This window comes from Trachinotus anak, unplaced genomic scaffold, assembly GCF_046630095.1.
Source record: "Trachinotus anak isolate AG129_WGS33_773 ecotype Australia unplaced genomic scaffold, CSIRO_AGI_Tana_v1 ptg000018l, whole genome shotgun sequence".
In the NCBI taxonomy this organism is placed as follows: Eukaryota; Metazoa; Chordata; class Actinopteri; order Carangiformes; family Carangidae; genus Trachinotus; species Trachinotus anak.
The window spans coordinates 4,576,971-4,595,221 of NW_027273869.1; the positions used below are offsets into that span (position 1 = coordinate 4,576,971).

The window sequence follows — 18,251 nt, forward strand, 5'->3', positions numbered from 1 at the left end:
TGCATAACTTTAAGCCTTACTAAAATTTAAACAGGTGAGTTATATAAAAATTCAGCCCCGCACATTTGTCATGAAGGATGAAATTAGCTGTAAAGACAAACTATTTTTTGTACAAAGCAGTAAACATGTTTGTTTCTGCTGTAAAGTTGGACATTTTAACATGAGAGTCTATTGGCACTGACTCACTGTTGGAGCCAATGGCCAATTAGGGGCTTCGACCACCAATAGTATTTAGTACAATTTTGGTGTTAGTAGAATGTTAATAAGTTTACATTTGATTTAAAAAATAAATAAATAAAAGATTCTTCTTATATTTCACTTTAGAATGTAAATACTGATAAAACAATGAAATGATGTATGTTTTGACCATAAATTAATCAAACTGAATAGAACTGGAGTATAAAGACATAGAAACAGCAACTTATATCAACGTTATTTCTTTCTTTTCAAAATTATCATGTAAGCCGTTTACCCCATTTGTTATTTGACACAGACCTTCATCAGTGGATTATATATGGAAGAAAAACACTCCTGTGATTTCATTCAAAGACAAAAACCTATGAGAAGAGACAATTCAGTGTTAAAGTAACAACGTCACACATCAGGGAATGGCATCATTACAATAGTAGTAAAAGTCTTTAGTTGTTAGAGGCAGGAAATAGACAATAATAACTCACTAGAACAGCTGAATTCATTTCTTTTTAGTCATATGTATCAGTACACTTGAGTCCAGTTCATATAATTTCCAGCATGAAAGTCAGAAACTTCTCTCAAACCCAAAGCCACTTACAGCTGGATGTTGGACTGTGCTGCCCTCTAGTGGTTCTAATGTCAGCATGTATGTACTGTATGCACTGTTTGTACTGCAGTATAGTTGAATTAGTTGTATGTTGAGATTTACTGTATTGGATTTTAAATAGAGATATTAGAAAAAAAATATTAGTAACTCTAACTACAGCAGCCCCATTGTCTTCACATCCTCTTAAGAAATAAAACCTTTTTCCAAGTCAAATAAATAAAAGAAGACTTAAAAAAAAGATTGTATACTGCACCACTCCCTATCTATGATTTATGAATCTAAAACTTTATGTAATCACTGTATTTAATACAGTATATCAGTGTCGGTCAGATGGGGCTCCTCAGTCTGACTGGAGGCAGCTGTTATTAACTCTGATTAGTTTACTGAGGCCCAGGGCCAATGTAATTTAATTTAATTAGTCGTACAGGAGATACTGGACTCAGACACTGGGTTCCCACGTCCACAGCAAAAATCAGGGATTAATGAGCATTAGAGGTCAATATGTTTAAAAATGAAGGAGATTTTTTTGGGGAACAGAAATAACTTTAAAGCTGCTAAGTCACTACTTTTATATTAAAAGTTGACAAGTGCCTACAGAAGGGGTCAATCACACACACACACACACACACACACACTGGTTAAGATGTGAAAAGTTGAAGAATAAAGCAAAAACAGACGAAAAGTTTTTACCTGTAGGCATTTATTAAATATCAAAACATGTTGAATTACAAATGATAACTGAATTCAATGCATATTGTTTTGGATTTTTTTTTGTTTTTTTCTAAAAAGACATGAGACCAGAAGGTTCAGCTGCGTAGCTGAACAAAATACTGACGTTGTCTCAGTGCATCGTGGTCTAAAAGCTGAGTGTAAAACCCTGAGAAACGTCGTGGCACACAGGTGAGAGATTCACAGATCAACAGATAATCAATCAGTACTCCTACACAAAAAAAAAAAAAACACATTAAATATATTAAAATCCAGTGTGCAAAGTACAAGAAGACTGACCGGACTACAGAGTACGGTCTGATCAAGAACACGCGTAAGCAGGAGTTAAAAGGTCTGCTCTGACAGAGACTGAAAAAATAGTTTTCTTCTTATTTTGTGTGAGGACTAAAAAGGAAAGAAGTGCATTACTGTATTTATTTACTTTGTCAGTTTTTGTTTGTTTGTGACCTGCATGACCTCATTTGTAACTGCTGACTGATCCTCATACATTAAGGGATAAATGGCACGTTCAGAGTTTAATCTGTAAACAAGAAGCTTTATCCTTTAAATTTTAGTTTTAGCTCAAGGTACACAGTATATTTATTAAAGGTCTGGCCCAAGGGTGTACTTTAAAACCAAACTACAAAAACATGACTGGATGTGGTGACCTGTAAGCACCAAATGTTTTGTCTGGACCCTTAAAAAACAAGGTTGGTTGCATTAATCCAGCTCTGCAGAGACCCGATGCCTCGCTGTGTGAATCTTTAGTTGGTTGTGACTTTAGTGCAAATGGTAAAATGAGCAGAACCGACAGAAGCATCAACAGCTACGACAACATTGAACATTTCTTTAGTTCTTCTCCACCAGATAAAAGATCATCAGTGTTTAATAAGATGGGGTCAAATCCCCGCATCAGTCAGGAACAACATTCCTCCTCTTGCCTCGGGCGTCTGAGCCTCCCCGAGTCAAACATGCACCACAGACGGCGACTGTGTGTCCGCTGCCTTTAGACAGAGGCAACCAGGACGCTGGAGGTTCACAGGAGCAGAGGCGTGTGCTCTCCTGCTGGCTCCATGCGCTTAGTGAGCTGCCGCGCTCGGGCCAGGAGCCGGTTGGGCAGCGGCGGGAAGTGGTGGCTTGGGTCCAGGACGTTGGTCTTGCGGCGCTCCCGTTCCTGCAGCCACATGAGGTACGGGCTGGGCGGGAAGAACGGCCGCGAGCGCTCACGGTACAGCTGCAGGACGATGCCACAGACGCCGAGCACCACCCACACCGTGATCATGATGTAGTCTGGTTGAAGAGGGAGAGAGAGAGAGAGAGAGAGAGAGAGAGAGAGAGAGAGAGATGAAATCTGTTTGTTGGCGTCACAGAGTTTAATATCTCAGCTGTGACTTCAGGCGTGAACTCACCGAGGGTTTGGAACGGCACGTCAGTGAACACTGCGCTGAAGTTGTTGTTGAGGAAGCGTTTGAGGATGTTCAGTGTGATGAAGGAGAGGCTGGTGTAAATGTAGGCGTTGACGGCCAGAACCACAGCGTAAGCACCGACCACGCCACATGTGATGATGTTGCCCTGAAACAGAAAACATCTGGACTTTAGCTGATTGTCAAACATCACTGCTGAAACACAACAAAAATATTTCAAAATAAGACAATATCTTGAATTTGTTTTGTAATCATTTCTGCAATTTTTTTTTTCACAATAAATCCCTAATAAAACTAGTCATATGAACAGTGAGGACAAGTAAGGGAGCGCTGCTGTGAATTGTATCTTGTTATTATTAATATATTGTTATTAATATCATTATTATCATTATCATTATTATTATTGTTATTATTATGGACTCTCATTTGAATGTCCCACCATACATAACGCACACACTACCCACAACACACAAACATAATTCAACCCTGTCACATCAAGTGTCAGAAGAATCTTGTTAAACGAACATTCAACATTTTGAGAAATATGCTAGTATATGTATATTTTATAAGAAAAGACTTTTAGACTTTTATACAGAGTTGGTAGCTATTTCCCCCTGTTTCCAGTCTTTATGCTAACTAAGCTAAGCCAATCATCTCTAGTTCATTACCTTACAATCAGACATGAGAGTGGTAATGATTTAAAAACTAAAACATTAATAAGACATGTGCCGTGTATCTGTTTTTCCAAAAAGTTGAACTTATCCTTTAAACACACCTGTGTGTGACTTTTGAGCCAAATTAGTTACAGTTATTATATTTGTTGTGCAGTAAAACTTTAGTGTGTTAACACCATCTGTCAAACTAATGTATCACAGTGTTATTCTTGATTCTGTCACTAGATGACGCCAAATAGAAGAAGGTCAATCCTACAGAGCTGTGGTGAGAGGTTTCAGTGCTGTTACCTCTCTGGGCCAACGCACGAAGAAGAGGGGAACGATGATCATGATGCAGCAGAACGTCACCCAGAAAACCACATCTGAACGTCTGAACACATCAATGTCACCTGGAGGAAGACCACAACCCAACAGCCTTTTTTAACAGCGTCAAAAAACAACAATAAACCAGCACTGATGTCTGGAGCTTTTTCATACCAAGAGGAGTGAAGAGGACGGTAGAGGCGATGAGGAAGCCGAGCATCAGGCCAACCACGACGACACAGGCCATGACTGACCCGAAACGCCACCAGCTCATCACCAGGATGACCCCGCCCACCACACCGATCACTGCTGACAAGGTCAGGCGAACTGCAGAGGGATGACAGTCCAGAGGACTTTTATTTTGAAACACAGCATTGCATTACTGCTACTGCAGTTAGAGATGTTTCAGTCTCCACATCGTGGCTTTAATCATGTGATCAGACAGAAAGTGGAGAAGACTCACTGTCATAGTTGAGCTCTGTCGTCCGTGTGATCAGCACGAAGAAGAAAAACGCTGCGAAGCTAAACCCCATGCAAAACAACTCTGTGACAGAGAGAGGAGACGGGACACACCGGTTCAGAGAGGACATTACAGTCGTTCATTACAGCAGACGTGTCGGCCACCTCACTCCACACACATCACTAATGCTCCTGAGAGCTCGGCTGCTGGAACTGGATGAAAGCTTTTCTTCTGCATCGCCTCCTCCAACTCTGGCACTTTCAGATTTATCCCAACATCATAGTCATGGGTTTGAGTTTGGAACAAATACATTTCTGCATCACATGCGAGGGAGACCATGTGAGAGGAGGAGAGCCTCTGCTGGAGCCCGATAAGAGGTTCTGATTAAAAAAAAAAAAAAAAGGCAGCCAAACTGGTTTGTTGTACTGTGTCAGAGCTTTACTTCTGTTTGAATCTTTTTTTTTTTTTTTAAAGTTTCTATGTGGAAATTAAGATTTACAAGCATGACCTCTGACCCCACTGATCTACTCTGCTGAACCTACAGTGACCTGTGACTGAAAAAGCCAAGTTTAAGAGAAACTTAAAGGTCCCATATTTTACACTTCTCCTGTGTTTTGTAGAGGTCTCCTGGAATATAAATGCTATGCAATGGTGTATTAATAATATTAACATATATGTTATGATAACACAATAATAAAGTAACATGAAGAAATGTCAAACTACTCACCACATTTAAAGAATCGATGCCCAAAGAAACAGACGAACAGACCGGCCAAGCCAGTGATGGTGAAAAAAACCTTTGTCGATACTTTTCCTGGAAATTAAACAAATACATATCAATCATTTACTGGATTCAAAACATTTAGCTCAAGTTCAAACCTGCTGTCACTTTTCCTCTCAAACAAGCTTCCTGCTATTTGTTAAAGATTTACTTTTGACTATTTAAGAGATGTAATATCAACATAATGGTGTTTTTGCAGAACATTATGACGTCACAGTGAAGTTGACCTTTTACCTTTGACTACCAAAATCTAATCAGTTCAGGGGCAGACAACAACATAATGTCTCTCACCCCTGACTGTCGCCGCTGAGGAACCAAAATAAAACGATTTAATTACAGGTTTTTCACACAACAGTTTTCACAAATCTGTTTTGTAAGATAAGATCCAGGAGGATGTAGGAGCTCACCCAGTGTTTGACAGCTGTCCAGAGTGGAGGCAAAGCTGCAGGCGTAGGTGTGGATGGGGACGTAGGAGGCCGAGGTGTTCAACAGCGGGTCTCTGACGATGACCGAGTAGACCACGCCCTGGCCGGGGATGGAGTTGAATACTGCCATGCTCATGTCTGATGATAACAGTGTCATGACCTGCAGGGAGACGGGGTGATGAAACGTCAGCCAGCTGAGAGTCAGCTGCCTCGTCACATGTTTGTACTTGTGTTATTTGTCCTTATCATTATTATTATTATTATTATTAAAGCAGAGCTGTGATGTTAAACAGTTAAACATGCAACTAAAAAAATGATCATTGTGCCTACTCGTTTGCCGTTCTCCATCATGCCCTGGATGTCAGCCACGGCCTGGATGCCACTGAACAGGCTCTGCTCTGACAGGTCATTCTCGGGCAGGAAGTACTGGTAGACGTCGTACTGCAGTCGCCAGCGGGTGTTGGTCCCTGTCGATTCGTCGCAGGCTGGAGGAGACGCACCCCTGACAGAGAGCAGAGACAGTTTAATCAAACTGAAGTTTCACTCAAGTCAGTGAAGTTGATGTTAGAGTCTCAAACAGAAAATAATTTTTAACTGAGCTGATCGGAGGCCAGAGGCTGTGTGGTTTTGGTAAAAACTTCATCTGAAATATATGTTTGAAGGTCATGTAACTGACACATCGAAAAGAGGCAGAAAGAGAAAGAGCGAGGGGGGGGGTGAGTATGAGGGAACGAGCGTGAGGACACTAAAACTGAAACCTAATATCATTTGGTTCTTATATAATGTCATTCTTTGTAACTCAGTGGTTTACCAGTGCATCGTGGGAACTCCTATCTTGACACCTACAGATTTCGTTCTTCCAGTACATGAATGAGGTGTATAGTGCACCAGCTTCACGTAGGCACCTACTGCAGCTGTAGAAGTTAAACCTGCTTTGTGACACAGTTTACTTCTGTCTCACTGCACAACACTGATGTCGAGGACCTTGAACGTGGCGGCAGACTCAGTCCTGAGTGTTCATTTTTCATCACTGACTGAGCCTTCACACTGTACAAATCTGCACTGTTCACTTCTGTGAGTAGTTAGTGGACAAAATATTCATTCATCTGACTGTTTTGTTCTAACAGGAAATGATGCAACACACTTCCCGACAGATGTCAGACTGACACAGGTCAGCTAGAGGGAAACTGTGGAAGCATGAGAGGAGAAAACAAACTGTTTCACCACAGAGTTAATGCCTTATTATTGGTTTTCAGAGATTTTCCTGCAACACCCACATCCACAGTGTGTCCTTTTTCCTTGTGCATTGCATTGTGGGACAAAATCTGTGTCCTAATTATGTATAACAAACTAATTCTAACCAGGTTTTGAGTGTTTATGTAGCTCTGTATGTATGTTCATTATGTGTAGAAGGAAATCTGCCTGTTAGCTCAGAGCAGAATTAGCTGTTAGCTCAGAGCAAAATTAGTTGTTAGCTCAGAGCAGAATTAGCTGTTAGCTCAGAGCAAAATTAGTTGTTAGCTCAGAGCAGAATTAACTGGTTTCTCAGTGCAGACTTTGCTGTTAGCTCAGAGCAGAATTAGCTGTTAGCTCAGAGCAAAATTAGTTGTTAGCTAAGAGCAGAATTAACTGGTTTCTCAGTGCAGACTTTGCTGTTAGCTCAGAGCTGAATTAGCTGTTAGCCTACAGCAGTATTAGCTTTTAGCTCGGAGCAGAATTAGCTGTTAGCTGCAGGAATAAATCTCAGTTTTAAGGTTAGACAGTTCACACTGTTACTGTGTGTTTAAGGCTGTTTAATGAATGTCGCTAACGTTAATGTGTCTAGGGTTTCAGGGAGGGAATCTGGGACAGCTGATCATGTTGTTATGCGTAGAGAGAAAAATGTAAACAGGTGCAGAGTCTCAGTTCATGATCCTGTGGCTGTGTTGACACAGTTTGTCTGCCTGTTTACGCTGCAGTATCTGCATAATGTAGCACACCAGTTTATTAGGCACACTGAACAGAAATATAAAAGCACTTGTCTTTGATTCCATTTTTCTTGAGATTTAAAACTTTTTCTAACCACACAAAAGTTGTATTTCTCTCAAAATTTCTTCGAATGTGTTTAAATCAGTGTTAGTGAGCACTTCTCCTCTGCCAAGATCATCCACCCCCCTGACAGGTGAGACACATCAAGATGCTGCTTACACAGCATGATTATTGCACAGGTGTGACCTGGGCTGGTCACAATTAAAGGCCACTTTAAAATGTACAGTTTTATTTTGAAAACAGACATTTATCAGGCACTGAACTGTGTGACTGGGGCTTGGTATCATTTTTTGGGGGTATCTGGTGTGACCACCATGTCTCTCATGCAGTGCAGCGCATCTCCTTTGTAGAGACAAACAATGTAAAGTCTATGGAGTGAATGCATGGGTAGAAACACTAATGAGCTAGAAAACTTGTTTTGTCTTGTGTTCTGGATGAGCAACTTCCATTCAAGTGAAAGAGGCCCTTCTGCAGTTCTTATATATGAGCTTATAATATGTATTTTGTTTTTTCTTGTTTGTACAAGAAGAGAAATACATTGATTTCTTGTGTATTAGCTGCAAAACCTAGTAGTTTCTTGTACTATTAGTATTAGAGTGTCTTGTGGAATCAGGTACAGCAATCATCAAAAATTGAATTTAGAGTGCACTGCGCATGTGTTTTCTTCACTGTAAACACAACTGTGCATAATCTCAGGTATAACTTGTCTGTAAAGTAACACAGGGTGGATATTTGAAAGCAGGGCAGGTGTGGTCGTCAAGTGGACTCCTCACCTGATGTTAATCAATTCAACCAGTCAGACATGTCGGACAAGTAGACTCCTACACACAGCGGCTGAGCAGCAGACAAAGGCACTACTATTTGTCCAAATAACTGTTGCTAATAAGCTGAAAACTAAATCTGCCACACTGTGATCCAAAAATCTTAATTGGACAGATCTCTCATCCAAGAGGTAGTTCAAATACCCGGGACTCCACAAGAGAGTCAGAGCTGAAGGGGATGAGAGGTGGACAGTCTACAAGGAGCTACAGCCAAGTCCAGTTCCCCTTCATTCAGCTCTTCTTAGTTAACCATGATGACTGAGAATCTTCAGAGACACTGTCACACACTGTTTGGAGTTGAAGTGCTGCGCTGTCTGACTGCTGATAACTCGCCCAGTGGTATTCATGGGCGGTGGGCTCTGACTCCACCTGGCTACAAAAAATCTGTCAAGATATTTTCTGCACTGAAATCACAACCACAACAACAACAACAACAACAACAACAGCCACATTGAAGAACTGAAAGCTACAAGCAGCCATGCTGAAAGCTTCTCTTCCTCAAAAGCAAATGCAAATAAACAAAACCTGACAAGAGTCTGTGCAGCTTTTGACCCAACAGAAAGATTTAGGTCCCTGATCATCTGTGCTCTGAAGCTTTGTGACACAGACACTCTTGAGAAGATGAAGCGAGTACGATCAGCCGCAGTGGAGGCGGAGGAGGGGAGGCTGTGTTTGTGTGACAGAGCATGACATCATTTCAAAGCAAATAAACAGAGTGGCGGTTTGACAGCAGCTCCTGAGAGAGATGAGAGATGAGAGCGGAGTTGCTGCTGCTTGTAGCTGAACGGGCTGAACAGGGTGAACAGGAAGTGGAGTAGATAATGCCATCAGTGTCGTGCCTTACCTCTCATAACCTAAGTTTGCTGGTGCAAATCGGATTGCGGTCTCATAAAGGTTGTAGTGAATGTAGACATTTGGGTCAATGTCCAGGTTGAACTCCATGTTACAGGCTCCAGGGACCGGGTCTGAAACAGGGAAAACGGACACATTTATCATAAGAAATTTTGTTAGGTCAAGATGTGACACCCTGCCAGTGAGGAGGTTTCAACATGCTAGGAAGGCATGTGAGCAACCATGCAAAAATCAGTGCTTGTGCTCAGTCACTGTCTGCATGAGTTCCCTCAAGTCAAAATCACAACTGAATTCAGAGTTCAGTGTCAAAAACATCACCTCTTGCAGACGCAGTTTTCATGAACAGCGTGCAACTTCCTCATTTCTGACTTCTCACGAAAGATTCGATCAAAGAGGAACAGGATGCTCACTGATGGTTTTCAATGGCCTGACATTATACATCCAGAGGAGTGTTTAAGACTTACCAGTGCTGGAGAAGGAGAGGATGACGCCGGTGCCTGCCACGGTTTCACCATCAGGAGAAGACAGGAACAGTGAGAGGGAGGTCTGGCCGGGCTGGAGAGCTGACAGGAGGCCTGAGTCCACTGCTGTCAGAGAGAGACCCAGGCCTGGAAACTGAAGCACACAGATGTGTCAGTGCGTCAGCAGATGCACAGATAACAAAGTGCAATAAAATTACTTAAACAGTAAGAAAACAAGAGTCTACAGGCAGGAAAGTGTCTCTGTGAGGCTGAACTGCACAGTGCAGCACTGATAAGTTCACATACAGCTCAATTTTAAAGGATAAGTCTGGTCATATTCATACTGCCAACAAAACCAACAATTAACTGATCCTGCTGCAAAGTCAAAGCCTGATCATCTTATTCTTCAGTGCTCCAGAGCTATACACACACACACACACACACACCGTAGTTTATTTTGACCCAGTCCCACACACACTAACCTGCTGCCTCAAACGCTCAGTAGTGACCATGTGTGAATTATTCCATGCCCTTAAAATATGCACTTTTTACTCCTGTTTCAGTAACATTTGCTGAAAACTACAATACCCAGCTCTTTTAGGAAATTATTGAGCATTTAAAAAAAAAAGAAACTTTATATTTGTATTTTATTTTTAGGCTCCTCTCCAGATGTATTTTAAACTCTGTAAAAATACTCTGCTATTTTTTTTTTTTTTGGATTGAATTTTATTATTGTTTTCCCCACAGTACTGGAGGTTAGGTCAGATACAAAGAAAACCCATGAGCTCTTGCATACAGGTAATAGGGGACATGGATTCTTTTAACATTATGTAAAATCATTGTGGCATTCATCAGCTGACAAAGGCCTTGTGCCCCACCCACCACCTGTTTCTCCAGGTCACCAGGTGAAAGAGCAGAGAGCATCAGGATGGTTCGAGGAGGAAACATCAGAGAGACTCAGCCACATGTTTGAGCCTCAGTCAGACCCAGACTCAGATGAGGAGTCTGTGGAGACCAGAATCAGAGACTAGCAGACGGATCAGAACAGTTGTAGTTAGCATCTTTTGTTTGTTTATGTTGTTTGTTAGCTTGTAACTGGCAGTGGCTGACACAGTGTTAGTGGTTGTGCTCATGCAAACTCTGGCTCTCTGTACTGACAAGGTTTCGGGTTTATTTAGCCCCCCCATCCCCACAAATCGACAGGATTGGTTCCTTTGCTTTGTGACATATGAATCCCTGACTGTCTGAATCTGTTTTTATGAGAGTCATTGGTTCACTGCAGTTCAAGGTGGAAACACTCAGTCATGGTGTTGACTGATTATTGGGGTTGTAAAGTATTGAGAGACAGACGAACGCATTGTTGGTTTTGGTCTTTTCATAGGATTTGTTAACAATAAGAAAAATTCCTGCCTTTTCTTTTATGTTAACTGTTACATGAGGATATCAAACTGGCCATGGAGAATTCCAAAATAAAAGTTTTTCTGCTAAAATCTGGCAAACGTGTGTCAAGGCAAAGTCAAAAAACCCTGATGAAGACCAAGGGCTCACATTACACAAGCATATTTTCATATGTTTTTTTTTTTTGTTTTTTTTTAAAATTATATCTCATGTGTTTGTTACCTTGTTGGATTTCAATAATTTGTTGTGCATTTTGTTTTTCATGGAAATATTTTACTTTCCCAAATTTCTTTACTGGATTTTCTACAACACAAAAATGTCAAATAAAAAGCTGCATTACAAGTTGCACTGTTGTGCCAAATGTAACATCAAAAGGAACAGAACATGGGAAATATTTAACTGACATGAAGATGTAACCTAAAACATCAAAAGCTGTGTGCAAGAGATAAAAAGTTGGTTGACCACACAAGGTTTTATAGGTTTTCATGATATCATGTTACAGGGCTATTTCCTGGGTAAGACTTCAAACCAAAGAGAGACACTGCTAAAATATGTGTACCATGCAACAGCTGCTACACTGAACTTAGACATGGTATCAAAGTCAGAACGGCGACGTCCTGACAGACAACAGACGGCAAGATGTCGTCCTCAGGGTCCATTCTACGCTGCTGCATAATGTCGGTGAACAAAACGCTGACTTGCTGTTGCGACGAGCCTGGCAGCGTCGAAACCCTTCGCCCAGTGACTCTCAGCCCCTCTGCTCATACAATAACTTCATTGTACGACACTAATCTTGTTCCGAGTGCTGAAGTGGGTAGTGACATGCTGTTCGATGTGGTTTCCGCTGAATTTATCTAATATGTCACGGAGGTAGAGCCGCTTCAAAATATTATAATCACAAGTGTGTGAAGGGTTTACAGCTTAGTACGACAGGAAGGAGTGATTCAGCAGACTACACGCTGTAGTTTATCTGACAGATTTTTCTTTAAACATCCTATAGAAGAGTTTGATGAAATAACCAGAGAATCCGCAGCAATAACATGATGTCTGGTAAAATAAATAACAAACATAAAAAAGGATCTAGTGGTCAGCTACTTTGAATGAGCGCGTGTGATCAAAATAAAAGCAAAAGGAAATTAGTTAAAGAAAGATAACAAGATAAAGGAAACTAAAGTCTGCAGTGTGCATCTTAACTTTTTATTAACCTAGAAACATTTCCTCTTTTTCACAGTGGATTTCCTTTTTAGATTTGGGTGATTTGCTGACACTGATCTGCTCCATGTCCCAATCTGATGCTCGTTTGCGTCACAGCCTCTTCTTTTTCAGGGAGAGACAGCGAGGAAGTCTTCAATCAGATGGATGTGTTTTCCTTTCTCTTGTTTTCTGCTGATTCCATCACAAGGAAAAACAGAGCTAAACTAAATTAGGCTCCGTGCCCGTCTGTGCTGCTCTGACCCACGCCGAGCTGTCCCCCGAGACTTCTGGGACCGAGGCCAGGAGGTTTTCCCTCAGGGCCGCCCTGTCTGCTGCTCATGACCAGGGGACTGTACATCAGCTGACTGCCCCTTCTCTCCGTGGGTCAGACGACCTTGCACACAAAGCCTCATTCATTAATCAGAGGTAGAACTAACTCCCCGGTCATAAACTCTGAAGCGTACTTTCAATTTCACAGTTGAGCTCACATTTTTACTGTTTCATGCAGCCACAAATAGAGTTACTCCATTTAAGTCCGGAAACACTCAAGAAAGTGATTAGAAAATTCAACTTTTAGAAAATGAAACGTCTTAAACTCTTACCATCCCTGACCTTTCTTCTTCATCTCCTCATCTCTACATGTTCCAGTCATTTATGCTGTAATGTCACGCTCAGTGCCTTCCTTAAACCACGACAAGCATGTCAGCAGCTAAACAAACATGAAGAAATGTAGACATCTCCTGATATCATCAGTCTCATCCCACTTTAACAGAAGTTTATCTGTAGCCTTTCAGTTCACCATGGCAACATCCCCCCCACCCCCCCGACAAACAAATATTTACCCACAGCAACTCACAGACATCTGGAGAAAAACATTTGGTCCTTCATCTTAAGAAATGGCAACAGTATCTTATTTCATCAAGTGGCCTATTTAATGCAACAAAAATAATCATTTTCAATGCTTATATCAAATATATTCATGAAGCAAATGTGCGAAATATTTTTTGCTCATCAGGTTTAAAGGTCCCATATTGTATAAAGATAGACGTTCATGTGTTTTTTGATTATAAAGCAGGTCTAGGTTCTTTATTAATACTGTGAAAGTATCAAAGCCTCAGTCCACAGAGAAATGCACACAGCCTGTATTCAGAAACTGAGCCTTAAAACCAGCCGTCAGGACTTTGTGATGTCACAACAAAGCAGTCACTGCTCTCAGCCACGCCCCAAGCTCCGCCCACCTGGACCCACCATCCAATCTTGCAGGATTTGGTTTCTCTGAGTGTTTACCTGAAATCTGCTATATTTTTATATCATCACTCATATATCAACAGTCAGCCAATCAGAAGAGAGGCTCAGAGCCTGAGCGAGGAGATGTAAAACTACACTGAGATGATTGAGTTCAAATAAAATATAGGAAAAGTGTAAAATATTGGGACCATTAATTACTCATGAATGGTTATGTTTTAGCAAATAATCACGATTAGTGTCTATAATTAATTTTATAAAAATTTTATCATTTATTTTATTACATCAAAAGCAGAATAAAGTTTGATACAATTTAATTTTTTGAAACCTTAAGTGCGCTCAAAAAAATATAGAACAGAGTGGGACTGGAACCTGTTTTTGTATCTGGGAGCATCAGTCACCATTATGTTCGACTGAAGATGGAAAGTACCAAAAATTAAGAAACAATAGTGTCATGGTACGAAGGTCAGGCAGACCGGCATAGTGACAGGAGGGCGAGGGGAGACAGTTCAGGTCGCTTCCAGGGCCAGACCAGGTCTTGTTGCTGTATTTTGATTTTTTTTTTTGCATTAAATCCTGCATCACTTTGAACTCAGACGACTGCTATTGTTTTAACTCAGACTACAAATTGTGTGGTGGAGGATCTGAACCCATCAGGCCCAAGTGAAGACTTCCCTCCCACAGCAGCTGCAAATGTGATATTTTTTAAGCAAAACATGAGCAGCATCAACAAGTACGACATATTTTTTTTTAAAAAACAGCATCTGTTTCCTGATTTTATCGTCTTATCCCTGTATTATACTGCTGTAATATTCATGTCAGGTAGGGTTTAGATTTTAAAGTGAACTTAAAGGAATAATTCTGCATTTTCACAAATGTGTTTTTTTGTCCAGAGTTACATTGATACCACTCTGATGTCTGTACATCAGATATGAGGCAAACAACCAGCAGCTGGTTAGATTCACTTTATCCAACTTTTTCATTTCTATCTATACGTTCTTTGAATTTTACCAAGAGATTAATAAAGTATTTCATCTATCTATCTATAGCAGCTGCTCAATACTGAGTTTATATATCTCTCTTAGCTCAGTATAATATCATTGTGACTGCCTGTCTGTGCCTCCTGTCCAGAGACTCTCCAGATAATACTTCCTAACACATCTGCTCAGGCTGACCACATCAGGCCTGTTACTGACTGTTACTCTGAGTTCAAAGCTGTGAAACTAGTGAGATAACACTTTCTCACCCTGGTGTAGGAGAGGGTGGCATTGCGGTGCTGCGTGTGAAACTGCAGAGTGATGAAGGCGACCTCCGGGGCGATCCTGGACACCACGGCCTGCACCGTCTCATTCTGAGACACGTTCACGTTCTGGAAAGTACCCGGCAAGAAAATCACCCGGTCTGTGACAGAGAGGGAAAAGTCAGATTTATTTGTATAAATCACATTACTGCAGTAGATTGATAAAGTGTGGTGTACAAACTACGCCCCAACACTGTCCCCATATAACCTGGGCTGTTTATGCTGTATAATGTTTGTCATTTAATGATTGTTGCTACGCAAACATTCCTGCAGACCCGTCTCAACAATGGAGAAGCCTCTGTAACCTTTAGACATGACAGCACACTACAACGCTGCAACAAATTGTGCAACATAAGCTCTTTACGGCGAGATCAGTTCATCAGTAGTTTATACAAACATACGAAATAAGTTCAGATGAGTCTGGGAAGAGCTGCTCTCTGAAAGTTGCAGAGCAGGAACGTAAAGGATCAAGACAAATATAATGAATATACTGAGCACTGTCCACCCGTCACTCAGCCTGTGGATGCTCATGATATTAAATTAAAGCCATCAGGTTTGTTTTGGTGTTTTAGTGAGTCACAGCTGACAGACACAAAGCGACATGTGCGGTAAATTCAGCAGCTTTCACAGTTGGTGTTGAGCCAAGTGGGCGACCTCCAACCAGGTCGGCAGCTCGTCACAGACGGATCTCAGGCAAGTAATAAGAATCATTTCTGGCCTTTTTGCAACATGCCAGATGCTCATTTAAGATGTTTGTTAAAAAGTCTAAAGCGCTTTGAAACCTGTGCATAGTTTTAAAGTTCATGTTATATTCAGTAAAATAATTTTTCAACACCATCTTCACCTTTTACCTGACGACCTGTGGACCTGTAGAATAGTAAAGCACATCTTAATCTGATCATCTGCTTACATCAGAGCTGATTTCTTTTTCTTATCTTCTTGTCTATTACAATTAAAACAGATATAATCATTTAACTATTGATGAACTGGCTCTTGTCTGTCTCAGTGGAACAATCTGATGTGTAACGCCATTATTACGCAGCAGCAGCAGTGATCCAGCACTTAGATCTGAGGAGAATGTGCAGCTCTGTGGAAAAGTAGTTTTACAATGATAATTAAATTATGAGCTAATACTTTGCATTTCATGGAGGCAAATGGTTCACAAATTGCTGAGACTTAAACAGTAAACTGGGAGTTGTTTTTCCACACTATAATGCAGCACATATCATTTGGTCCTTGTCCCAGTCTATCTGTGTCCTATTCTTCAGTTCAGGTTTTATCACTGTGAGACTGAACTTTCCTCGCTGTTTATCTCTCTCTGATCAGTGGTTTATTTCACTGTTTGTTGTCCTCAGTAGTGAAGCGTGCAGCACAGACCTTGCAAAACATGACCTAGAACCTTTTTGAAATACCTGGAAGCCATTATACCAACTTGTTTATTTTGTTATTTATTGTGTTTATCCTTGTATAATGGTTATTGAGCTATTTTATTTTGTTTTGTTATCCATTGCTGGTATTTCTATTGTCTTCCCCGCTGCAATAACACAAGAATTTCCCAATTTAGGATCAATAAAGTCTGTTATCTCTCTGACTGACTTCTATAGTTTTATCACATCACTTGCACTGTTTTTTTAGTATTTGTTTGAAGACCATTGAACAAACCTACATATTATTCAGTAATGTTATAATAAGTGCTGTACTGCTTGGTCTTATTGTATTTCAGACACACATTTGTCTCCCTCACAAAGAGCAAGAATGTCAAGAATTACAGCTAATGCGCTAATGCACTAGATTTACTGCCGGTTCCTCGTGCTGCCTTATCCAGACACTGTGTTTGCTGGTCAGACTCCAGCTCAGGAGTGACCCGCTGCCTTCATTTCCCTGACACGTGAACAAGTGGAAAAAACAGAGGGCAGAATATTAAATAAATATCAACCAAGTAAGATGGTGAGAAGGGGTTCTCCTCTGTGACCACGACTACAGGAAAGCAGACAAATTTCACTCATTTGTTGAACTGTACAGTAATCCAACATGTCAGGGTGAATTTCCCTCTTCAATGGTCGTTTCTAACTCTAGCAGAATTTCTTCAGCTCCAGTTTGAGAGGTCAGTGTCTCATGATGCTATTTCAGAGGCTTTTCCAGCCTGACAGGAAGAAAAACAGAGGCGGAAACACTGAATTCTTGTGATCAGATTCTACATAATTTTACACTGTCAGAAATCATTGGTTACTTGTGCCTGAAAGCTGTGAAACTGCAGCAGACATGGTGGAGCAGCAAGCCCGCCTGTTTCATCATCTCTACCCTGGCTATTGTTGGTGTTCACTTATCTGGTCTGTATCGATCTCTATTGATTTTCATTTGTCCTGTCAGAGACATCTGTGCTTTCTTTCACAATCACACTTACTTAAAACACCCCCCACTTGTTTCCTCCGCATGACTCACTTGGAAGAGCGTTGATTTTTCTATTTGACTTTTACCAGATTGGTCACATTTGATTTTAATGAACTGCTTCTCTCTTGATACTGTAACAAATATGAACAGTGACTTGATATGAACTCAACACTATGACATTAATACGCCTTTGTGAATATTAAAGGGGGTAGAAGCTGTGATGACCGCCGCCGCCTTTCACTACCATATATCCTGTTAAAATGTGTGTGAATGATAACCCCACTTCACTGTAGCTGAGGTACGAGGCTTTGACATGTGTAAAGTTATATAAACAGCACAGTCTAAATGTAAGGAATCAACATATGAAGCTAACTGCGGCTACACAATAATAAGGCGAGTGACTCCTCTGTGATTTACATGCAGTATGTATGAATCCAAACGCGACCTTCAACCTCCGTTTCCTAAACAATTACCTCGTATAAAACCCCACTTATGTGATTTAAAGCCTGAAAAGGACAAATTAAGTTACAACCCTGAAAAGTGACAGCATATAAAATAGCTAGCTCGAGCGACTCACTTTCCACTTGAGCTTGAACTTCACGCATCGAGGGCAGAAGAAGCAGCAGAAGCGGCGGCAGCAGCGGAGAGCAAATCCTACGAGACATTTTCCCCTCTGCTTCGTTTATTTGACGACAAAACCCTTCAGTCTGCAGCTCGGTGGAACCATCATCTCCTGTGTTTGGGCAGAGGTCCCTGCAAACACCGCGGCGACATGCTGGACTGAGCTGGGAGGACCAGCGGGACTGCCTTCGCTCTCGCTGCCGCTCAGACGGGAGTACGATGTTTCGGCGAGAATCTCGCCGCTTGGTCCCGCGATAGCTCCCCCTGCCCTCTCCGAACACATTCCAAGATCGTTCGTGTTGAAGATGACTCCCTTACCTGAATATGTTTGAACAAGTTAGACGTTTTCAAACTCTTGCTTTGTTC

The 18,251-nt window shown here is 41.2% G+C and overlaps 1 protein-coding gene across 1 annotated transcript; it reads right to left on the reverse strand.

The window, feature by feature from the left end:
* Positions 1-1,482: 1,482 nt before the first annotated feature.
* tm7sf3 (transmembrane 7 superfamily member 3) lies at positions 1,483-18,182 on the reverse strand. Its single transcript, XM_071502835.1, has 12 exons — positions 17,842-18,182; positions 14,820-14,974; positions 9,740-9,890; positions 9,268-9,388; positions 5,905-6,076; positions 5,557-5,734; positions 5,096-5,182; positions 4,372-4,452; positions 4,083-4,235; positions 3,894-3,994; positions 2,917-3,079; positions 1,483-2,797 (listed from the first exon to the last, which is right to left on the reverse strand). Exons 1-12 carry the CDS (start codon positions 17,927-17,929, stop codon positions 2,544-2,546), a joined length of 1,704 nt encoding a protein of 567 aa, XP_071358936.1. The 5' UTR covers positions 17,930-18,182; the 3' UTR covers positions 1,483-2,543.
* Between the last annotated feature and the right edge of the window lie 69 nt (positions 18,183-18,251).